The 26,061-nt window shown below is 42.0% G+C and overlaps 1 protein-coding gene across 1 annotated transcript in view; it reads left to right on the plus strand.

Moving 5' to 3' along the window:
* Nucleotides 1-1,979: 1,979 nt before the first annotated feature.
* LOC133456470 (alpha-1,6-mannosylglycoprotein 6-beta-N-acetylglucosaminyltransferase B-like) overlaps nt 1,980-26,061 on the plus strand; it is a 293,267-nt gene continuing 269,185 nt past the window's right edge. The window contains 2 exon segments of the mRNA XM_061734986.1: nt 1,980-2,443; nt 25,319-25,431. Of these exon segments, the coding sequence (XP_061590970.1) occupies nt 2,406-2,443; nt 25,319-25,431 (151 nt within the window). The 5' untranslated portion in view covers nt 1,980-2,405.

Genomic DNA, 26,061 nt, shown 5'->3' on the forward strand with positions numbered 1-26,061 from the left:
TTTCCAAGCTATTTTCAGGCGAGTGGCAGGGGTCGCCAGTCCATCGCAGGGCCACATATACAGACAAACAACCAGACACACTCACACTTACGGGCAATTTAGAATCACCAATTAACCTAGCATGCATGTTTTTGGACTCTGGGAGTACCCGGAGGAAACCCACGCAAGCACGGGGAGAACATGCAAACTCCACACAGAAAGACCCTGCTGGGCCTGGGAGTCGAACCGCGGACCTTCTTGTTGTGAGGCAAGAGTGCTAACCACTAAGCCACCGTGCTGCTCGTTTATTTATTTATTTCTATTTTGACTTCAAAAGTGAGGTTATTGTCACTGTGAAACATGGCCAAGCCGACTGTTTTTTTTTTTTTGTTTATTTGTTTTTTGCCTCTTTTCCTTGCCACTGTTTGGCTTAAGGCTTTTCTCCCACTAGAGGAGTTTTAATCTGCCATTGTTTATGTAATAATTGCCCGGGGGTCATGTTCTGGGTCTCTGGAAAACGCCTAGAGACAACTTTTGTTGTATTAGACGCTATATAAATAAAATTGAATTGAATTGAATCTTATGTTTCTGTCATTAACATGCACTTTATCATTGTCAATTTGTGTATTAAAAATCAATAAACAGAGTTTCATCCATCCATCCATTATCTATACCTGCTTTATCCTTTGCAGGGTCACGGGGGTCTGCTGGAGCCTATCCAAGCTATTTTCAGGTGAGAGGCAGGGGTTACACCCTGGACAGGTCGCCAGTTCATCGCAGGGCCACATATACAGACAAACAATCAGACACACTCACACCTACGGGGTATTTAGAATCACCAATTAACCTAGCATGCATGTTTTTGGACTGTGGGAGGAAACCAGAGTACCCGGAGGAAACCCACGCAAGCACGGAGAGAACATGCAAACTCCACACAGAAAGGTCCTGCTGGGCCTGTGAGGCAACAGTGCTAACCACTAAGCCACCGTGCTGCTCATTTATGTATTTATTTCTATTTTGACTTCAAAAATGAGGTTATTGTCACTGTGAAACATGGCCAAGCCGACTGTCTGTTTTTTTGTTTTTTGTTTATTTGTTTTTTGCCTCTTTTCCTTGCCACTGTTTGGCTTAAGGCTTTTCTCCCACTAGAGAAGTTTTTACCTGCCATTGTTTATGTAATAATTGCTCGGGGGTCATGTTCTGGGTCTCTGGAAAACGAGAGACAACTTTTGTTGTATTAGACGCTATATAAATAAAATTGAATTGAATCTTATGTTATTGACATTTACATGCACACTATATATATATATATATATATATATATAATCTGTTGAGAGGGATAGTTAAAATTATGTAATATATGTTATATACTTATTAGGTATGTAGCACATATATATTTATAGGGATATTTATGTAGTTTATATAGTGTATATTTATATAGATGTATATAATAGTTGTATTTTCTAGATATTTATATAATATTTATGTAATATTTATATTGTCTATTTACTTATATGGATAATTATGTAATAATAGGCATGTTTACGTAGTATTTATATAGATTATATTTATATGGATATTGTGTAGATATAATAATAGCAATAATGTAAATCCATAGAGTTTTAAAGGGGTAGTAGGAACTAGGAAACACTTCCTACTCCTTTTTTTCGAACATATGTGAATATGAAGATGTAAATGTTTATCTTTTTATTATTATTTTTACTTTGATTTTATGTTCGAAATAAAAATGAATTAACTAATTAATTAATCCATCCATCCATCCATCCATCCATCCATCCATCCATCCATCCATCCATCCATCCATCCATCCATCCATCCATCCATCCACTTTATCATTGTCAATTTGTGTATTAAAAATCAATAGACAGAGTTTCTAAAAAAAAAATCCCTGATTTGGCCAATAAAGCTGATTCTGATGCTTTTATTTTGAAAAGCGGGAGCGGAAGCTCCTCCCGCAGAGCGAAGCGCGTCTCCGGGACTGAGCGGCGGACCGGCAGTCAGCGGTCGCTCCAGTGAAGTTACATCCTCCGCGGAGCAGCTTTTCCACTCACGAAAGCTTACGTAGAGGAAGAAAAAAACCCAACGCGACAGACGCGTATCTTACTTCATTTTCTTTAATTTTAATTTGAATTCCCACACTTGCCCGCCCCGGCGGACAGCGGTCGGTCCTTCAGCCCGCGGACTCCGCTGCGCTCCGGTCAGGGAGCCGCTTTCCGACGCGGACGAGGAGACTTTTGTGAATGAAACTTTGTGCCGATTCTCCCGGACAGGTGAAGGAGCGGGGACGTGTTTTAATTAAGAAGATGCTCGGTCCTCTCGAGTCCCAGGCGGGGAGGTTAACGGCAATGTCAGGGGTCTCTCGTTTTGGGAATAAATGATTACTGGCAGCAACCGACGGCCAAATAATGCTCAGGAGATGCCTAGTGACGTTCAAACCGTTCAGGTAAGAGACGCGGGGACCCGGCAGGGACAAAAGGGACCCGGCAGGGGTCCAGCATACAGCCAACACTCACCTTAGTATCTAAGTTGTAACCTGTGATGATGCGCTCCGTTCATCCACGCACAACAGATGTCTGTCACATTGTTGAATCAGGTTTAGATCCAGTACTGGAGTTGAGGGGGGATGGCATCCCAAATCATCCCCCCTGTAAAACTGCCATCCCCCCTTTCCATCCCTTATGTCATTTCATCAATGAATGTGGTTTTACTGCTATTTCAACATTTAGAGTCATCACCAGAAAAATAACACCAGAAAAATAACTTATTTGACAATTTTCATCTGTTTCAAGTAAATTTTCACTTGAAATAAGTAGAAAAATCTGCCAGTGGAACAAGATTTATCTTCTCATTGCAAGCAAAAAAATCTTGTTCCACTGGCAGATTGGTCTACTTATTTCAAGTGAAAATCTACTTGAAACAGGTGAAAATTGTGTTTTTTTTCCAGTGATGTGTCTTGTTTTAAGTGTAAGATTTTTTTTTTTTTACTAAAATGAGACATTTTAACTAGAAATAAGACAAATATTCTTGTTAAGATTTTGAGTTTTTGCAGTGATCCATTTTACTTATCCTGTGAAGGACAGAGTCATATTGATAAGTTCAGAAAACTGTTTTTTATTGTTGTGTTTTGATGTATTTGATGTAAGCCCAGTGGATATTTAAAGCTTACAGAAGGCTGCATTTAACTGCTGCTATGTCATTCCTGCAGTATTTCTGCAGGTGTTTCGGTCAGTGCTATTATTTGTAATATATTATATTATTTGTAATCAGCACAAATTATCTGTCCCCATATGATCAAATCCACCATCCCCCCTGATTTTTTTTTTACAACTCGAGTACTGTTTAGATCCATATGGATGGATGGACGGTATCAGTGGACGTGCATTTCTTACACATGTTAATCACATAAAGAGGTAAATTACAGCGCGTTGAGTCATCCCACGCAAACCTGCTGCTCTGAATGAATGAATGAGTTTTATTTTTGTGTCATGTCCGAAGACCCATCCCTTACAGGATTATAAGACACCAGACACAGAAAATCATCAATATACAATATCACACTCACTTAATTGGAAGCTACACAATGTACACCAGAAAAACAAAATAAATAAATCAAATTAAAAAATAAATAAAAAATAAATAAAATAAAAATACTTAATATTTCTTTCTCCCCAACAAAAACCAGAATGGATATTTTCACATATATGTTACTTTTTCTTTGTTTATCCCACGCTTTCTCTAAATAGTCAGCACGTGCAAATACTTAGCCACATCAAATCCAAATTCTTACACCTATCAAATAATTTCTGACGCAACTCATGATACAGAGGGCAATAAAATACAAAATGGAACTCATTTTCAATATCATTAATATCACAGTAAGGAAAAATCTGCTCTTCTTCTGGGACCCCCCGATAACGTCCTGTCTCAAGGAACTGCTGTGAACGCGCTTATCATCCCTCAAAAAGTACAATGATCAGATTAAGACAAAAAAGTCAGTGGAGCAGCATTATTTGCTTAAACTGGACAGGAAAAATGATAATAATAAACAAAAATAGGCGGACTTTGACAAAGCTCACATTTTGATGGGTGTGGAATTGAGCGCCAGCCCAGGTCGTCCAGGTTAGTCCAGGTCGTCCAGGGCATCCTGGGAGCCAGAGATGCCATAAGGGGGTTTCTGGTGTTTGTCTGAGAGGAAAGGTTGTCGGTTCTGATCCCACCAGGTTCCAGCCTCAGCCTTGAAACCCGTAAGATCAACGCTTGACCCCCCGAGGAGGACTGTGTGTAATTCCTCCATCACATCGGTGTAATTACTGGCTCACAGGATCCCTCTCTCACTTCCACGGCGCTCTGCTGCTCCTGAGTGCCGTGTAATTATAATAATGATAATAAAAAGTTCTCTATAACAAGGTTTTAATGTTATGCATCCAAGAGCAAAGTGTTGCAGTCATGAAATTGGTTGCAAATTACGTCATAACTTTGTTGGTTTTGTGGTAAATATGCAGAATTGTGTTGGTTTTATTCAGAATAAAAAGCAAAATGATGAGCAAAGCCTTTTGTCCATCAGCTGCTACACGACCCGGACCTGAGGGGTTCCCTGGAGGGGAACGTGGTTTCAGAGGGTTTATATGTGCCATGTTTTTGTGTTTGGGTTCTCTGAGAAACCTCCGGGCCGTGTAGCTGTGGATTCAGCAAGAACCACGTGTCTGGAAGGGGATGCATGGAAACGTATCTGATCCTGTGCATGAGAGTTTATATCAGCGTCTGAGGTGATCTGAAAATTACAACATTTTATTTGGACAAAATATTTGACCTGTTTTGACTTGCAAAGCTGTGACATCACAGACCCTGATCAGAGGGAAACAGCTCCAACCTCCTCATCCATCTCCGGCTGAGTTCACGCTGCAAATGCAGTTCCTTAAACGACGACAGGGGGTAGTAGTGGCAAATGCATGCACACTTGCAAAATGTGGTTTTCTAGTTGATTGAAAAAATGGCCGGGTGAGCATGCGCGAGTGAGCAGTCGCAAGGGGTTTCATGGCTCCCTACTGCGTGTCAAACAAATTCATTACAACTACTTTAAAAGTCCATTTACCACTTTTTTTCCCACTTTGATGAAAGGAGAATAAGTAAGCTACGTGTCGAGTGCCTTAAAAAGGAGTGCCATTAATCAGTGGACAAACATTGACCTGGTAAAGGATGAGGGGCCATTGTCCAACAAACAATTAAGATGCCAGAGACAATTGTCAGTCTCGGTGCCAAACTGGCTGATCTGACTTCTAAGATGGATAAATTAGTTGAACTGACTACTAGTTGATTTATTTTTTTTTTGACTGACAGCTTGTGTCAGTCAATGGCTGCCTGTTATCACATAGTTGTGTTTCCTTTACCCTTAGATTTGTCCGAAACCTAAATATTCCAAAGAAAAACCTTTTTAATAGAAATGCGTCTAATTGGAAAAACTGCCAAATATCTAAAAAAAAAAAAAATTCCGGGAAGGTTCCTGATTCGACCGTCAGCAAGGGGGTCTTGCGTCTCCTCCCAATGCTTCAGAACTTCACATTTGTAAGTTTTTGTTTCAGGTGTCATTTCACCATCTTGCTATTATATCTTGCATAAATAGAGGTACCGATCCAGTAGAAGCGGAGGCTATTAGTTCTCCTTAATTAAAAAAAACCTTGGATCGTCTGCGAGGACCGTTTCTGTTTCTTTTAAATGGAAAGACATTTTTGAGTTTAGTGAATATTTTGATGCACATCATTTTAATTAAAGTTTACGTTCATTACATCACAAAACAGACCCGGGGTTGTTTAAACTCCGGAATGGTCCCGTAACTCGGGTTGGGTAGAGTCAGTTCCTGCCAACATGATGTTCTGAACAAAAAACTGGCTGCAGAACTTGTGGATGACATCACAGAGGGGTTGTCCAGTTTCATTTTATACAACAGTCTAGGGATGGGCATGATTAATCGACGATCGATTACTGATCGTTAAGAATTTTGTCGATCACGTGAATTTCTTATCGATCAAAGTCTGGCATCAAAAGAGGTTGTATTGCGCTGATTCTTCAAGCAAAGCAGCCAGCAGTGAGAGATCTTACCACCAGGGGGGGGGGCATTCAAACTGAGAAAACACTACTCAGACACCGGAGTTACCGGAGACTCCAGAAAAGAATCATGAAGAAGGCGCGGCGAAGTTTAGCATGGGAGCATTTTTAGTTGAAAAATAACGAAGTTCACTGCAAACACTGCGAAGCTGTGTATAAATACAACACGTCCACAACTCAAATGATGTACCATTTGAACAACGTACACGTGACCCTGCTTAACGTTGGTGGTGGTGCATCGTGCTCTCAGGCTTCCATCACCGCAATCTATCGCAATCATATCTTTATCAACAAAAATCAGGAGGCTGCTGTTGGATTTATTATATTTACTGTTAGAAGAGGACAGTCATCACCACTGTGAGTAAGTTACTTTTATTAAGTATTTTCCCTCACTCTCACCGTCTTTCTAGGTTCCGTTCCTTTAGGAATAGTTTTAAGTTATATTTTGGAAAAACCTTTCAGTCCTAAGTATTATTATATTTTTGATTGAGTGTTAAATGTGATTGTGTTTTGGGATTTTTTATTTTTTATTTTGTAACAAAAGAGTGTCAATTGTGTTTTTGGGCGCCGGCTCTGCTGCTTATGCAATTTGACCTGCCAATTTATCTGCCCAAAGAGTTGGACTGTTCTTAAAATAAATATTTTATTGTGGAACAACACGGTGTATTTTGATCATAATTAATCGATAATTGATCGTTCATTTCCCTGATCGTCGATGAAGGAAATTTCATCGAATGTCCATCCCTACAACAGTCATAATAATATTATATTTATGCAGCAATTTTCTAAGTAATGTTACAAGCACCGTCAAACGGCCGGATCTCAAAGGAGGCCCATTTCTCAGGTGAGGGGTGGAGTTAGTGGTCTGGCTCTGCCCACTAAACAAAGCCGCTCTGAACAGAGCTGTTAAACACACTGAAACAAGAGCAGATGCATCGTTTCTTTGTGGCATAATTCTTCAAAAATGCCACAGAAGTTTCATTAAGACTTCAGGGAATTGTGTCAACTTTTTGAAATATGTGCAGAAGACGTCTCTTTTAATTAATGTTGGGCGTAAAACCCTCTTGTGAAGCTTGGTTTATATTGTGTTCAGGAACCAAAGCACATAGGCGCCAAAATAGAAGATGTAATTAATGTCAAAAAGAATCAATCTTTTTTTAAACCCTTATTAATGAAAAGTGAATGTCATGAACAGATGTGGAAAACGTGGAAATGAGAAACACTGAAATCAGCTGTACAGGCTCATTTTTTATCTCAGATAAAAGGTTGATAAACTGATAAAAAAGAAGCGAGAGAAAGCACCTACGAAAGCATATAACAGATAAAACTGCTTGAAAATAGTCAAACAGCATATAAGATGTTTGAGAATGAGGTATGAGATGTACTGCTCCTCAATTCAGTGTTCCAGCTGCTAGATAAGAGGAAGCTGATTGCCCTGAGGCGCTTTTTCTGTACAGCATTTTACAATCCCCTCAGGTTCCAGCTCTGCTGGACAAGCTCGGCTTGGTTTTTCTCCAGTTTTCAGTAAGTACTTCAGTGGAGGGGGCAACAAACAAAAATATCACGTACACTAGTCATAAATCTGAACATTTGCTCATTTTAAAAAATGTATTTCGTCCTGTGGTAACAGACTTTTTCATGTGGGAGGCAATCAGCATCCATGTACATCTTTGACGCCTCAGATTGGAAATAGTTCCTGTGTGAAGTTCCCCATTTGGGGCGTTGCGCAAGCTCTGGTCCCGTTAAGGTGCTCGGGGGAACGTTTCTTGGAAAACAACACGCCTGACACCGACAGCAAGGCTCCTCTACGCCTGACAGAACCGCTGTACCTAGAGGCAGGATCTGATAAGTCGTGTCCGTGCGTGCGAGTAAGCCAGTTAGCTGATAGCACATCTGTCCTCCAGATCCAATTATAAGAAGCGGAGCGTTTACTTTAAGCCTGTTAATTAAAGACTCGTCAGGCAGGACAGGGCCCTAATCCCGTCATATCGCTTATCTAAAGGCACTTTTGCTAAATTAACTGATATGAGAGGAAACGGCGGCTCGAGGACGGCATCGGACCAGCGTTGGTTTCTCTGCTTTATGTTTGCTTATGTTGCTTCCGTCTCAGAGTCCACAGCTTTACTTGTTACTGCCGTCTTTGGACATGAGGTTATGTGCAGCTCTTTATGTTCTGTGGTTTAATGTCTGGATTGTCTCTTGGCTCGTGGTCTCGTCGTATCTACCACTTACAAACACGGCATCGACCCTCGTAAAGTCATGGCTTCAGTCATATTTTTCTCAAGTTTTTCAGGCAACAGAAAAAACTGAACAAAATATTTGGTTGAGTTGCATTTGTTTTTTTTTGTTTTTTTTTTTAAACTTGAGACATAGTGAATCCAGTGTAATATACTTCCTATAAGTGCAAATTCAAACTTAACTTATTTAAAGGAGCTTGAGGCCGGATTGTGGCAGGATTTATGAAAAAAATCCGTATACATTTTAAGTTTTGTACTAATAATGTCAGATGAAGCGTTCCAAACCCAAAAGAATGTTTCCTCTAGTGTATCTCTCCGTTGCCTTGAACAGGCTGTGTGCTGCAAAATGTGCTGCAATTCGGTCCCGATTTTCCCGCGCTGGGCTGCGGATGTGACGTCACATGACGCTGCATGTGCGTTCTCCCCGTTCTCCCGTGCCGGCTTCACTGTTGGCTGCAGTACCCCCAACGGCCATCGTGGTGAAGGGTGGCGCTATCGAGTCTCATTTCTTAAAAGGAGCCTCAAGCTCCTTTAAACTTAGTCCAATACTGTCACTTAACACTTTATCCTGCTCTCTGTATGTCAAGTCCACCTGTTTTCCCCTCCAAAGGACGCAAGGACAACTCAATTCCAATTTCTTTAGGTTGGTTGGTCCCTTCATCACAATAGGTTGTAAACTTTTAAAGACAGAAACAAAAGTTAACATCTTAAACATTTTAAATGAATCAAATATCTTAAACATTTTAAACTTTTTAGTAAAGTTTCAACATTCAACAGAATTGTAACATTTTCACCTTTGTATTATCCTTCTGTATTATATACTTTTAATTTTTCAAACTCAAAATGAAATATTTTCTTACTGAAAAATGAAATAAGTCTGTATCTTGTGTCTTCCTACCTCTTCATGTCTATCTATCTATCTATCTATCTATCTATCTATCTATCTATCTATCTATCTATCTATCTATCTATCTATCTATCTATCTATCTATCTATCTATCTATCTATCTATCTATCTATCTATCTATCTATCTATCTATCTATCTATCTATCTAACAATTGGGCTGATGCTATTATTTTGAAAGAGTGACGGCATTCTGGATTACAGAGGAGGTCTCAGGTGACTCAGCGACTACAAGCTGACGAGTCCCGTGTTTGCAGAACTATGCATCATCGACCTCCCACCACCGTGCTTGACAATGGTTACTAGGTTTTTCCTGCTGAAATGCTGCATTTAGACTTAGACAGAACATAAAAAAACTCCACTTTAATCTTATCTATATGAATGACGTTGTCCCAGCAGTCATGTGGTTTGTTCACACGGTGTTTTAAAGTTGGGCTTTCAATTCTTTTTGACAGAACAGGCTTTCCCCCGGTACTTGTTCAGTCTCCAATTGTTGCTGTCATGTTTTATTTTTATTCGTTTTATTGTATTTGAGGATTGCATTTCCTGACCTCGGGGTATATTTGCTAGGACACCCCCTCCCGGGAAGATTGGGAGCTGACTTGAATATTTTTCACTTGTGAATGAACTTTGTCACTGTAGAACCTTCTACTTCATATTGGAAAAGGTTTTCTTACTGTTTCCAACAGCTGTTGCTTCTCTGAGGCCGCTGCTTATGTCTTTCCCTCTCAGCAGTGTGTTTATACACACTCAATAGCTCATGATTAGCAGCATCTAGCTGCAATTAAGCAATTTAAAACCTATGGAAGCAGTGAAGGAATTACTTAGTATTTGATGGCTTCATTGTTGTTAAATAAACACCAGTGTGGTGATAACAGTTGTACAGTATGTGGTTGTTGTTCGTCCATGATTGAATTTGTCTAAGACCCTTCATGCTCAGATTATTATTATGTTTATAGAAAAAACCACAGGATTAAAAGATTCATTTTTTTATGCTTAAAAAAAGGTTGAACAAAAGTAGACTTTTTTTATTAACACCAATCTATCATCATGTCCTCTTTGTAATATCTGAGTCTTTCCTAATGTGTAAGTGTTTTTCTATCAGGCAGAGAGGAAGATGATGGATAAAAAAGGTGGGTCTGCTGATGAGAATGAACTCTCGTCCTGTAAGTGAGGTCGATGAATTTAATTTCCAGGTTTGGGCCGCTCAGTTGGCCGAGCAGATCATAATCCAGGCAGGTCCCAGTAAGATCCCTGGATCACGGCCTCATATTGATGTTGGATAATCCCCTGATGGGATGGGACTGCTTCCCTTTAAGCTACCGCAGCCCTGCGCTCTGGTCCTCCGACAATGATTGAGCTATTCTAATATATTTCACAATATGCCTGGAATGGACGGGGAGCATATTCTCCATTTCATAATATTACAATTTCCTGGGAGAGACAGAGAGGTAAAAGATGTGCAACATTATTAGATAGTGGAAGTGTGACGTGTTTCATGTGTAAAGACATGCAGCTGCACATCAGTCAAGAAGATTTATGGTCTTTATGCTTCTACGTAATGAAATTAAGACGAGTGACTCCCAGCTATAGGATGTCACATGATGTACAAGAGAAGGTAAGATATGCAGAAATGAATAAGAAATTAAACATTTTAGCAGCGGTATAATAGGCACAGTGTTATGGATGATAATGTGCAGTCCAGTGCACGACTCAGTCCTTAATTGCACATTATGTGGCTGAGTGTGAGTGTGTGTGAGTTTGTGTGTAGGGGGGGAAATGGATTGACTGGCTCTGGGGAAAAGGCTGTTTCTCAGTCTGGTGGCCTTGGCTTTTATATTTCTGTACCGTATTCCAGATGGAATCGGTATAAACGGTCCCTTTCCCGGGTGGGTAGGGTTGGCGGCGATGCACCGAGCCTTACTCTGGATCCGACCAGCGAACACCGACTCCATCAGTACCGGTGTACGCTGGCCGCTCTGACTCCATCTGCTACACTGACCACTCTGATGTTCACACTGGTAATCAAATTAAAGTTTTGTTGAACTCAGCCAACTACAACCCCAGTTTGAAAAAAGACTAAACAAAACAGAATGATCTCTAATATATGAATATTTAAGATTTTAAGATCTCATAAAACCATCATCATAAAACCAGCAGGACGGAGAAAACATATGAAATGTATTTACTCAGTTTAAATTTGATGGCAGAAACAGTCGGGGAGCCAAAGTAGAACTAAAGCCCGGTGTAACTGTCTGGGCAACAGGTTTTATTTTTACATTTTTTTTAAAGTTGTATTGTAAAACATACTGATTTTTTTTGTCTGCATATATATTAATGGTTAATACCATGTTGGTAAAAACCTGAGGCATATATATTTTAATATATAATATATATCATATACATTTAATATATCATATATATGTATTTTATTAATATATATATATATATATATGTATATATATATATATATATATATATATATATATATATATATATATATATATATATATATATATATATATATATATATATATATATTTATATATATATATATTTTTTGTGTGTGTGTGTGTTTTTGTGTTTTTTTTAAAATATTTTATTTATTTATTTATTTTATTTTATTTTTTAAATATGAAGGGGAGGGGGGGTCTGGGTGGGGGGTGGGGGTGAGGTGTGACATCCGCTGTCTAAAACGCAAAAAACACAGGGAAACGTACAATGAGCAAACAAGCCTTGGAGATCTGTAAGAGAAAAAACAAACGGACGCGAGAACAAGCGCAGACACAAGCAGCAACCGTTTCAGGTCCCTGAGACTGAATCAAAGCTAGGCTACTGCGATTATCTGTCCCCCAAAACTGCAGAGTGAGTAGGTGAGTGAGCAGGTGTGTATGTCTGTGTAACTCTGTGTGTGTAAAGCCAAAACGATGCTCCACCTGAACTGTAACTATAGTGGAGGAGGGAGGGCGCAACCAAAGAGACCAGAAGCCGACGAGGAAGAAACCTGAACCCAGGCCTCCAGTCGCCCACAGGGGGCCAAATCAGAGGGCTCTCTTTGGCCCCCTGATTTGGTTATTTATTAGTACGAGTCTGTTTAAGTACTATTATTGAAGTTATAAGGCAAATTCCTAAGATGTAGTTGGAAATTGTAACAGGTCACATGACCAGAGTTCAGTCAAAAGGCATGACCAAGGCATTGTCGGTAAAAGCCATCATGGATGCAGAAGAGAGACAAATGCAAGGCTTATTCTGCATGTGGTCTAAGAGGTGCACATGCTTGTACTTTTCATTATTATTGTCAAATGTTTTTGAAACGCCTTAATGTGGACTTTCTGTTGTTTAATCTTCCGTTTAATTCAAACTGTTCAAAGTAAGAGACATTAGCTTGTGCTTAAAAGGACTGAGGTTTTATTTTGTAGTTTTCACAGTGTCTGATGAAGGAAAAGAGGGACAACAAAATAAAACTTCAAAGACGTCAGTACAATGAGTGAACATTATTTTATTAGACCTGTGCAGCTACCCCGGGTTCTCTGCTCTAGCCTGACGTAGACGTCTCCAGAATCGAAGCTATATTTTGTGTAGACGTCATAGACTCTATAAAACGATGGAGGAAATGTTCGGTCACGTGACCCGTTGGTTTCCGAAGAGCAGCTTTAAAGCCTGTTTTACAGCGTATGGGGCGGAGAAGCCGATGGAAACACGCCCACGGCATGTCCATCAAAGTTAGCTGTGATCCCAGCTAGGGCTGGGCGATATATCGAGTATAGCCGATGTATCTCGGCTTCTACTATGTGCGATGTACAAAATGACTCTATCGTGCATATTCGAATATAAATTTGCTTTTAGCCGCGGGCGTTAAATTACAGGCTTTTCTCGCTCTCTCGTCTCGTCTCTCCTTCTCTGAGACATAAAACAAGCGCACCCTGTTACACATGTCAGTCACGTGCTGTCGTGTGTGCATTATCATTGGTCCTGCTGGTGTCAGCGCTGCGGTCCGGGACCAGCGCTCACTTCCCCGCTTTAACTTTACTTTAACTTTCCCAAACTCGGCCTGTTTGCGCCGTGAGCTCATTTGCGCGGTTGCTACGCGCGGCGGACTCTTTTCAAAGCTAACTGGTTCAGTAAAGACGGGAGGGATGTTTTCTCCTCGCACGACGCGCACTGCTCTGTGCAGAGCCGAGGAGCCGCTTAGCGCGACACGCGCTGCCGAGCCTTTAGGCTGATTTATGGTTCTGCGTTACACCAACGCAGAGCCTACGGCGTAAGTGCGCGTCGCCGCGTACCCTACGCCGTAACCTACGGTGTAGGTTCTGCGTCGTTTTAACGCGGAACCATAATTCAGGCATTTCTCTTCCAGAATTGAGAAACATCACCTAGTATTGCTTAAATGTGGCCACCTGAAATCAATCACTATCATTGAAACAAAGTCAAACAAGACTATATGACGTCATATTTTTAAAAGTAAGTGAAAGTGATGCAAATTAAAGGAGGAGAGGATGAAACATTGCAGTCCCTACACCTACAATTAGTGTTAATATAAAGCTGCTGTAAAGGCCCTCCTGTTCAGAGCAGCTCATCCTGGTAAAACCAGGTAAAACCCTGGTAAAACCACGGTAAAACCACGTCATCCTGGTAAAACCAGGACCAGAACATGTTCTTAGCAGATATTCTTCAGACGGGGAGTCAGAGAGATGCAACGTGCACTTTCTGTTTTGAAATTACACTTTTTATGTTTATGCCACTCACTGCTTAGTAACTTTAATAAATACAGTTTTGGTAAATTTGACTTATTTGAAAGTTTAAAATGAGCATATATTAATGCAGTATGAACAAGAATGTTTTAATGTAGATATAGAATCACCATACTGGTGTGATTGTATGCATCAAAGTGTTAATTCAAGGCTAAGGCAAAATATCGAGATATATATCGTGTATCGTGAAATGGCCTAAAAATATCGAGATATTAATAAAAGGCCATATCGCCCAGCCCTAATCCCAGCTCTTTCAGCTGAAAATATCTGTAGAACTGCCGTCAGACGTTTAAGGCGTAAACACCGTTTAACATGTTGACTCAACTGCAAAATAAAAAATGATCGTTTCGTTTAGCCGATTAGCTGGGTTAATACAAACTGCTGATTGATTCGCTAACAACGGTAGCGTGACGATTATGGACGAAGAAAATCTGAAATATTATTGAAAAACTTCTGGTCTGGTCCTCCTGACACCGCAGCGGAACCTCTGGTCCTCCTGACACCGCAGCAGAACCTCTGGTCCTCCTGACACCGCAGCAGAACCGTGGTCTGTCTATCCCTGGCACCCGCTCACGTCAAACTTACCGAAGCATTTCCAACGCAGCAGGCCCAGTATTTGGGCCTCTGCCGGTAAGTTTTGATACAACTTTTACTTCTCCCGTGTACACCGCAACTGTCTTCTCTCCGCTGCGGGCTCCTCTTGGAGCCCTCGCGAGTAAGTTTTGCTCTGAACCACCGGCTAAAGCAACTAGCTAGCTGCTCGCTACTCTGCCATTACTCGTTACTGGTCACCGCTGTTTTCCGTCCTCAGCCACCACCATCTCCACCTCAACAAGCTTACCTGCTGGATGTAGCATGCTGTGGCTAATCCTGTGGATATTCCTGGGGTTCTCGTCGCTCCTCTACACCCGGACCCTCGGCTCCTCGACGCTAGCTCTCGTTAGCTTCCAGCTACCGCTCTCGACCGGGACCATGCCGCCGCTCCACTCCGCCGCGGCCCACCACCCGCGCCCGACACCTGGTCCACTCTGGCAAAACCATCCTCCACACAGCCGCTCAGGACGCATGTTTTCCTACAACTTCACGTCGCCAAACTCCATTCCTTCCTTCTGGTCTTCCTGCCGTCCTGCAACTTCGTTACGTCATCACAACAAACAGAATCTGTCCAATCTCCGTCCACTTCCTCAGTCCTCTCAGCCAATCACCAAGCAACACCACCTGAAACTGGCTCTGTTCAACACCCGCTCACTCAACAACAAAAGCCTGCTGCTGAATGAATTTATAACGGACAATAATCTGGATTTCCTCTGTCTAACAGAAACCTGGCACAAACCCCTGGACTATTTCTCACTAAATCAGGCCACTCCCCCCAACTTCACCTACATGGAACAAGCTCGTGCTGAGGGGCGGGGGGGCGGTGTTGCAGCAATATACAGAAAGGACATTAAAGCAACCTCCATCCCCATTCCTGTCATTCCTTCATTCGAACACACTGCCTTCAAACTACCTGGCCCCACTCCTCTTGTCACCGCCGTCATTTATCGCCCCCCCAAACCAAACCCCTCCTTTCTCTCGGATCTCTCGGATTTTCTGACCCAGCTCTGCTCCATCTCTCCCTCTGTTCTCCTCCTGGGTGATTTCAACTTCCACATCAACGATCCTAACTGTAAACCTGCTGCTGAATTCCTGGACCTGCTACACTGCCTCAACTTCACTCAACACGTCGACTTCCCCACTCACACCCGCGGCCACACCCTCGATCTCGTCTGCTCCACTGGCCTCACAATAAATCAGCTCTCCAGCCTCAACCTCCACGTGTCTGATCACCTGGCAATCATCATGGACATCAACATCCCCATCCCCACTCCCAAAGAAGCACGCAAAATATCCTTCCGCAACATCAGATCCATCTCCCCCTCTGCCCTCTCAGCCTCTCTCGCCACTCAGATGTCCGCCTCCCCTCCCCCGTCACCCGACAACCCCTCGGACCTCGTGGATTACTACAATCATACACTCTCCTCCTGTCTTGATCAACTGGCTCCCATCAAAACCAAAACAGTCTCTTTCGCACGCTCAGCACCCTGGTACACCCCTGAACTCCGCAAACTGAAATCCCGTAAACGTCAACTCGAGCGACTCTGCAAGAAATCTGGATTAACTGTTCACCAACTCGCCTACACTGATCATCTCCACCAATACAAGGATGCCCTCAACTCAGCTCGCTCCACCTACTTCTCCAACATCATCCATTCCGACTCCTCCAACCCAAAGGCTCTCTTCTCCACAATCAACAAACTTCTCAAACCCAGTGACAACATCTCCAACTCCTTCACAGTCTCTAAGTGCAACGACTTCCTCTCATTTTTTCAATCCAAAATCCAGACCATCTACAGTAACCTGACCACCTCCTCCACCCCCTCCACCTCCCCACCTGTTTCTCCCCCCTCCACCACTCAGCCCCTGTCTCACTTCTCTCCCATGTCTTCAGCGTCTCTTTCAACAGTCATGATGGGCATGAAAACCTCTTCCTGTGCTCTGGACCCCATCCCATCCACATTTATAAAAAACTGTCTCCCAGCCATTTCCCCACTCATCATCAACATCGTCAACTCCTCCTTCAGCTCTGGATCAGTCCCGGACACCCTCAAACTGGCAGCTGTCACCCCCATCCTCAAAAAACCTGGACTCAACCCTGACACCATGAACAACTTCCGGCCCATTTCCAACCTCCCTTTCCTGTCAAAAATTCTGGAACGCGCCGTCGCCACTCAGCTCAAGACCCACCTCACCTCCAATGATCTGTTTGAAACATTTCAATCTGGTTTCCGCTCACGTCACAGCACAGAAACAGCCCTCATCAAAGTCACCAATGACCTCCTTCTCTCCTCCGACTCCGGCAACCTCAGCATTCTCCTTCTCCTGGACCTCACAGCAGCCTTCGACACCATCAGCCACACCATCCTCCTCTCCCGCCTGGAATCATCTCTCTACATCACCGGATCCGCCCTCTCCTGGTTAAAATCCTATCTCACCAACAGACATCAATTCATCAGCATCAACAACTGCTCCTCCTCCACTGCCCCTCTGTCACAAGGCGTCCCCCAGGGTTCGGTGCTTGGTCCTCTACTCTTCATCCTCTACATGCTCCCCCTTGGCAACATCATCCGCCGCCACCGCCTCCACTTCCACTGCTACGCCGACGACGTCCAACTGTACATCTCCACCAAATCCCTCACCTCTGCAACCCACTCTACCCTGACCAACTGCCTCGCCGAAATCAAGTCATGGATGCACTCGAACTTCCTCCAACTCAACTACAACAAATCGGACATGCTCATCATCGGCCCAAAATCCCTCACCAAAACCGCTCACAACTTCACCCTCACCATGGACAACTCCATTCTGTCTCCCTCCACTCACATCCGCAACCTCGGAGTTATCCTGGACAGTAACCTCTCCTTCCAACACCATGTCAACCACATCACAAGGACTGCTTTCTTCCACCTGAAAAATATTGCCCGTCTCCGTCCATCACTCTCCTTCTCTACCGCTGAAACCTTGATCCACGCCTTCATCACCTCAAGACTCGACTACTGCAATAGCATCCTCTACGGTTCAACTTCCAAGGTGCTCAATAAACTCCAATATATTCAAAACTCTGCCGCCCGCCTGCTCACCCACACCCGCTCCAGAGACCACATCACCCCAGTCCTCCAGAAGCTCCACTGGCTCCCCATCCCTCAACGGATCCACTTCAAAATCCTTCTCCTCACCCACAAAGCCCTCCACAACCAGGCCCCCTGCTACCTCACCGACCTGCTCCACCGCTACACTCCCTCCCGCAGCCTCCGCTCCTCTGACGCCAACCTCCTGTCCCTTCCAGTCAGAACCAAGCACCGGACCTGGGGCGACAGGGCCTTCTCCATCGCTGCACCCACCCTCTGGAACTCCCTCCCCAAAAACATCCGTGACTGTACAGACCTCCCAGCATTCAAATCCCATCTCAAAACTCACCTTTACAGAACTGCTTTTAATGTGTGATTAATGTCCTGTCATGTTGTGTCCTTTTGTACTGTCCTGTGTAATTGTAATTTGTATTATGTGTTTTGTTTTAATGTAAAGCGTCTTTGAGTGCCCAGAAAAGCGCTATATAAATAAAATGTATTATTATTATTATTATTATTATTGTGTGATCAAACTCATCAGGGTTTGACTTTTCTTTTGGAAACCATGGATACGGCCTCCTCCATGTCCATGAGGACCATGGAGTCTTATAGGCGCTCAGTCCTAAAACCCACCTCTCTCCTGGTATGGTGGTGCATTAGTACCTACGAAGGAATGTGTCAATCCTGAAAAATAAACTGGTTTTACAGGAATATATGCTCCCACCTTGACAATGACTTTTATTTTAGCAAGGCCTTGCATCTTTCAGCAAGACAATGCCAAACAGCATACTTCATCAATCACAACACCGCGGTTTCATAGCAGCGGAGTCCAGGTGCTTAACAGGGCAGACCGACCTTTCATCAAACATGAGCGTCATGAAAAAACAAACAAACACAAAGCTGACTCAGGGCTGTGTAACAACTCCAATCCTCCATCGGACAAGAACGAGACAACATTCCTCTCCCAAGACTCCGTCAACATGTCTCCTCAGTCCCCAGACTTGTGTTGGTAAAAGGGTAAAAAGGGATGCCCACCGGTCAACATCACCTGGTTCCAAACTTACTGAGAGCTGTTACTGCCATCACATTCAAAATGACCAAATTCATTTTCTGAAGATGCCGTTTAAAAATGTATATTTGAATTATAGCGCTCTGATTGTAGATGTTTGTAGCTGGGTTGAATAATCTGTCACAGACGACACCTTGTGTTGTTAGAAATGGATTCACGCAGCAACTTTGTGATGGAACGTCCCAGGATGAGAAATGCCAAGAAAGGAACATTAATTCAAACATGCCACTCTACAAGGACGACATTGAGAAAAAAGGAAAAAAAAGTAGAACTTTTATCAGAGTAATGTTTGACAAGTTTGTCTGACACGACACAGGATCAGTTTACTTTGCTTGGATCTTGACACGGTGGATTCTTTTGTGATTATGATCTGAAATATCATGAGAATTAACCTGTTTAAGATGCTTTGCAGTTGTTGCACGTGTGACAAGAGTTGTCCTGATTCCGATATCAGCATCTGAAATGTTCACAGACTTTGCTAAGAATGTCGACTTTTATATGTTATATGACAATTTGAATAGAATTATTGGCAATATTACGTTTTCTTTTTTTTAATACTGGAATTCTGATTTTGCAAGGATGGGGTTTTCAGAGGTGATTAAAGTCAAAAGTCTCCATTTCGAACATGATAGCAGTGTAAGTAACAGACATACTTGAACATACTTAAACAATTAATGCAAGTGACACTTTTGTTGGTAGCAGCAGCATTCTTAACATGTTCAAAAAGGAGTAGGGATAAGTAAAAAAAAAAAAAATGTATAAACTCCTCCCCCTTGAACTCAATACTATGTTTTCAGGCCGACACTCATTATTACATATCAAAAGTCTTGACTTATTTAGAAGTTACACAAATTAGTAGTGAGCATTTAACACAGTATAAATACATAATGTGGTCTACTTGAGTATAAATTAGCGGATGTCTGAGTGATTATTGCCATTGTTATAGGGGAAGATGGAGAAAAGCTGGAGTTATTTTATAGAAACAAAAAATATTAAGTAAATTAACAATAAGAAAAGCCATAAAGCCACAATCCCACTTCTGACCACTTCTGACCACCGTGATATTGACAAAATAGCCATGGGGGATACTGTGCTAATGAGTGAGGATGGTCCGGCAGGACTTGTAATACCACACCGTCCCACTAGAGGTGTGTGTCTTATACCGCGAGCTGACACATTAACTTTTTTACGGTACGCTTCTCATTTGAGGTCAGAAGTTACATAGAGTGACTAACTTTACACTAATCAAGAAGGTGTATTAAACTACGTAAACTATTTACTCGTTTTTACACAGCTCAGTCATGGTGAAATGTTATACACAGATAAACACTTTTATCTGTAAATGCTCCCATATTTAGTCATTTGCACATATAAACATCTGAAAACTGACAACGGCAAAGACAAACCATGCAGTCTTATTGATTGTAAAGAAACTCATCTATGAAGCAGAGAAAAGGACATCTTTCACTCTGCGTCTCAGTCTTGGAATCATGAGCAGAAAATGAGCTGCGAAATGCTGAGAAGAGAAACAAGAGAATTGTCTCTGTATGTTTCAGATCGAATGATCCTGCCTAAACGGAACAATAAATGGTTTGATTACAAACTAGACGTGAGAGAGCGCATCAGCGGACGGGATTGTGGGTTCGGGGGCTTCAGCTACAACTGATGAGCTGCTCCAAGCTCGTGCACAAGCTCATCCATGGAGATGGAGAACAGTTACTCAGGTGGATTATGGTTGAGGCCTATTTAACCGTGGGAATTTACAGGGGGCTCATGATCTCCAGTTACTCTTTCTCTTCGTAAAACCTTTCCCAGGTGACACAGAATATTCAGACCCTTTTTAATCACATGAAACATGACACGATAAACCGATGCAGTGACCCAAATGAACTGTTAGAAGTCCAGTTTTAACCCCCATGAAGGCAAAACAAAACACTTTCAAAACAGAGCGACGGCCACATCGTAAAAAGACGAGAATACAGTGTGGAACAAGAAGTGGGAACTATTGACCGGCTGCTTCGTTCCCCAAATGAGAGACTGCTGAGAGCAATGACTCCACGGTTACAAACATAAAGAAAAACATTGTAAACAAACGTCCTCATCCTTTAAACAGTGTCTCCATTAAAGTGACTGACCTGGCAGGATCCACTGAGTACCACTCCCTACCACTTGGTGGTGGTAGCGTGCTACTTTCTCTATTTGAAAACTTCCAATAAATAAAAGAAGAAGATAAAAGAACAAAACAAGAAAAACAAACTGGAACGACTAGATGAGTGTGTAAATGAGGAGACACTTTCATACTCAAAGAAGACAATAAAACAGCCCCCCTACAGCACATCCAGTTAGAATAGACTTATTAAAACCTCAAAGCCAGCAGCTTTTCAAGACTGCATACATGCACCTAAAGCCGGGCATACACTGTGTGATTATCGGCTCGTTTTGAAGCGATTTTCCAGTCGTGCGACTATTTTTTGGATCAGGCCGGATTTCGACCCAATCGTTGGTCGTGCTTCGAGCAGTAAACGAGGGGTAACGACGAGATATTAACACCTCATGACAAGCTCCCGATCACGAATCGTGTGCTCGTGAGAAAATCAAACGTGTTTGAAATCCTGGTCGCTCCTCGTGAAGGAATCGCACAGTTGAAGCTACGACCCGATTGGACTCATCCTTTCGCAGAGAGCATGCGCAATCTCTGATGTCACATCAAAAACACGGCGTGCTGGGACAAGGGAACCGGCCTGTCCAGATGGGACATTCTTGGCGGGATACACCATGGACAGCTGGAATAAGTGGAAAGTAGTGTGTCTTGGGGTGTTGGATATAGAAGACGTGGAAGACGTCTATATATTCACGGGCATGACGGTGGGCCTAGTGATCCTAGGGCTTGGCGGGGTCTGGATGCTACAAAAGTTGAGAAAAGTGAGAGCTGATCAGGCAAAGCTGCTCTCTGGCCTCGCTGACATCCAGGAGAGACTGACCAGTGTATGGTCGGAGGTGTCCAAAGCTCGGGAGGAGATGAAGTCAGTACGAGCGGAGGGGGCAAAGGCGGCTAGAGAGCCAGAGGACGGCGACTAATCAAAATCTGCATTGACACACGCACCTCCATTGCAAAGTGGATTGCATGCAAAAAGAGGCTTGGACATTAAAATAACTGAACAGTGGACACAGTAGTAAATCACAGGAACGGTGATCAGGATGAGTGGACTGGACACGTGTACAAACATACATGCTATCTGGACTGTGAAGGATGAAATTAGACAAATTGCTATGTGGTAAACTATGTATCTTACTGAATTCTGTTGTTGATGTGATCATGAATCTTACATAGAACGGGGCGGGACTTTGATAAGCGTCAGCTTCTCCCGTACCCTTTTCGTCATGTGCTGAGTATGCAATGTATAATGTTCTGGAGATGAAATGTGTCTATATAAACATGCCGAAATAAACGAAAAAAAAAAAAAAAAAAAAAAAAAAAAACTATTATTTGTAGTTTAAAGTGTTGCAAATTCACATTACAAATCATGTTTTAATAGCAGAAAAAAAGACTGCATTACCCACGTCTGCCCAGCCAATTCCTTGTCCAAGACACAACTTTTGCGGTATGCATTCATTGTTGTGTCTAAAAATGATGCGCAGTGCCGACCCAATCAGAAACGGTACAGATATTTTGTGATTTAAAAAAAAATATATATAAGAAAATTAAATAATAAAAAAATAAAGGATCCCCATAACCTTTGATTGGGTGGGCAGGATGGACGTTTGGGTGGCACAGCCCACCCCTGCCCCAAAACCGGCCTCGAGTTCCAGTACACAGAAGTCCGACAGGAGGATTATGATCGTATACTCTGAGCAGACGGGTCGTACAGTGTGAGACCATAAATCGTGGGCTGTGAACTTTTGAACGCAGCGATCTAGTCGTGCAGTGTGAAATGGGGCAGTCTCAAACGATTTAAAATATTGCACCCGACTTGAGTTAAGCTGGGCATACACGCCTCAAGTCGGGTCTCATATAAGTTCTTGAAAATGCTCATTGTGGTGCTGGTTCTGGTAATAGAGACAAAAGCCTAATTTGATGCCCCATTAAACAACCCCACCCCCCCATTACCACACATACCAAAAACAAATCTCTTTATCAACAAATTGACATCCAGTCATTGAGATCGATTCAGCAAACTTTCTTTAAGGTGGCAGTTCTTTTCAAGCCTTTGATGGAAACTCCTTCCTTAAGGGATCGGCAATACGGAGAAGTTTTATTCAGATGTTTGCGTGGCAGGAGCTACTTGCCATTCCAGCAAGTGCTGTGAGGAGCCACACCGGGCCAGACATCGAGGAAAACAGCTCTTATCTGGCACTGGAGACAAAGCAATACCTATGAATAATTCATTCGTTTGTTATGGTGAGATTCAAAGTTCTTCCTCAAAAAGTTCTCGGTATATTTTCTCCCTGTTGATTTGATTTTTTTCCTTATTAACTACGTCCCTGCTGCTGCTTTGGGATCATGGCTTTGATTTTCTTAGAAATCACAATGTATTTAGTTGAGTTCCTGTGACTGATGCAATTTCAGAAAATGGCTTAAGCTGATAGTTTATTGTATTTACCTTTGTTTTAATCTAAATCCTTTCCCCTTTCTGACTGAAAGCAGTGAGAATTTTGAAAGTACACGTTGACTTCGTAGTCATTGAGGCCGACATTTTGGTCCACGTAATGAGAATGACAAACAGGTTTTCCTCCCCGTCTCCTTGTAACATCTCTGAAATATGAGATGACCTCTGATCCATACGTCACTGAAGAGAGTAACTTATCTGGCGCAGGATTTAAAAGATCTGATTTTCACCTCTTTTAAGATACATATTAGGGCTGCACGATTAATCGTTAAAAAATCGCGATCTCGATTCATGCTTGAACGCAATCTCATTTCCAAATGACGATTTAAATTATTTATTTCTTTTTTTCTTTTTTTTAAAGATGGCTGCATAAAAAAAGGACTAGGTCTATGTTCTAGGTTGTTGTAGTCCTGTCGTGGTCAACTATCATGTTGTCATGTTTGTTATATTTTGTTAATGATTGTGGATTACATTTGGAGAAACATCTACCTTTCTCATCACCTGACACATATTGCACATAAATATTGTTAAAATTGTTATTGTTAAAATTATTTAAAGACAAGAGAGATGTTTATTGTTTTTATGTTCAATGTCAGCTGTTACAGCAAAAAGCAGCCAGAGGAATAATTTGTTGGCTCAGAACTACAGGATCTGTTACAAGTCCCCTTTCTGAAAGGGTGTTCAACTCAGGGAGGAACAAATATTGTTAAATTGTTATTATTGTTTAAATTATTCAAAGACAAGAGAGATGTTTATTGTTTTTATGTTCAATGTCAGCTGTTACAAAGTTGATGCCAGTCTTTTATCAGGCACCATCATATTTTTTGTAACGTTTACCTTTTGTATTGGCAGCTTCTTAATAGCAGCAAAAGGCAATGGGGGGTTCATTCTAGCCAGAGGAATAATTTGTTGCCTCAGTCCCCTTTCTGAAAGGGTGTTCAACTCAGGGAGGAACAAATATTGTTCAAAATTGTTATTATTGTTTAAATTATTCAAAGGTTTGTGTAAAGAAGACAAGAGATGTTTATTGTTTTTATATTTGTGTTCAGCTGTTGCAAAGTTAAAGTAATAAGTGCAATAAATTTTATATTGGAAAAAAATCGTGAGAGAATCGTGATCTCAATTCTAAGCAAAAAAATCGTGATTCTCATTTTGTCCAGAATCGTGCAGCCCTAATACATATCCGATTCTCTCACGATAGTCCGATGAGTGAGAATCCCTCAGAGCCTCGTCTATTTTGCCCTGTTGAGGTGTGGCGGCGTTTTAAACGTCAGATCCAGGCCGGGAAGCAGGGGAAAGCTTCATGTCATGAAGCTGGCTCTGATCTTAGTCAGCCAAGCGTCGACGACTGAGAATTCTATAAAAGGACGGACTTTATGTCCTCCCATCACAATTTGACTGAGGTCCTAATGATACACCTGTGTCATGATTTGGTCAAGAGACACAGCACTCTTCTCAGCCAATCCACTCACCTCTTTTGACATCTGTCCTACAGCTTTGCTCGACTGTAGAGACTAAAATTTGCACCCAAATTACACTCGATACTTCTTGAAGCACAAGCGAGAGCAAAGCGTACGAAGCCAGAGGGCTCTCACTTCCAACTACTGCTCGTCTGAAGTGTCCTTTTGGCTTTTTCTGTATGTGACTGCTCTGTTTATGCTTTCCCTTCAGGAAACTCCGCCTGCTTCACTCTTTTGATCTTCCCCATCACCTCCTCTTCTGCTCTTCGCAGTTTCTGTTTATCCCCACATTTTTGCCCCCTCTCTGTCAATCATCTTGTCCTCCCATAGCTGGCAGCAAACTAATCTCCCTTTGTTTTTTTTCACACTTCTTTATATTTATCCAGCCTATTTTCTGCCTTCAGATATTTCACTCTCCTTTATTTCTCATCCCAAATATCTATTTACCTGTCCTGCCCGATAAGTATGCGTATCTGAACTTCTCTTTGATCCATTTTTCCTCTCTCCTCCTCCTGTGTTGCAGGATATTTGTGGTGGGAATCGGCTTCTTCAGCCTGTGCTTTCTAATGACCTCTCTTGGGGGCCAGTTCTCAGCCAAGAGACTGGGGGACTCCCCTTTCACCATCCGCACAGAAGGTAAAGACATACACAGTGTGTGTGTGTGTGTGTGTGTGTGTGTGTGTGTGTGTGTGTGTGTGTGTGTGTGTGTGTGTGTGTGTGTGTGTGTGTGTGTGTGTGTGTGTGTGTGTGTGTGTGAAAAGTGCCGTCATTGCATATTGCAAAGCTTTAATTCTCTGCAGTCCTGCTTGTCCTTTATTGCTGCGTACGACTTTGTCAAAACTGCACAACAAATGGACCAGTAAATCCAAACCTTCCTCACAACATGCTAGAATTTAAACTTATATATATATACATATATAGGGCTGGGCAATATGGACCAAAAGTCATATCTAGATATTTTCTAGCTAAATGGCGATACTCGATATATATCGATATTTTTTCTGTGCCATAATTGGGGTTTCCCCCAAAGCATTATAGCATAGCATCTCTGTTAGCTTCATTTTTTTCCGAGGCAAACCCTTAAAAAAACAGTCAGTTTTAATACAAAGCCTCGTGCCAAATGTCACACAGGTACCTTTATTAACAGAGGTCTGCACAATATCAAAATGTATAAAACAAATGAAATAAAAATAAACTGCCTGCATATATAGAATAAAAATGCTTCTTGAATAAAATAAAACAAATATCCCTTTCCTGCATAACAAT

This window comes from Cololabis saira, chromosome 1 (genome assembly GCF_033807715.1).
Source record: "Cololabis saira isolate AMF1-May2022 chromosome 1, fColSai1.1, whole genome shotgun sequence".
Lineage (NCBI taxonomy): Eukaryota > Metazoa > Chordata > Actinopteri > Beloniformes > Belonidae > Cololabis > Cololabis saira.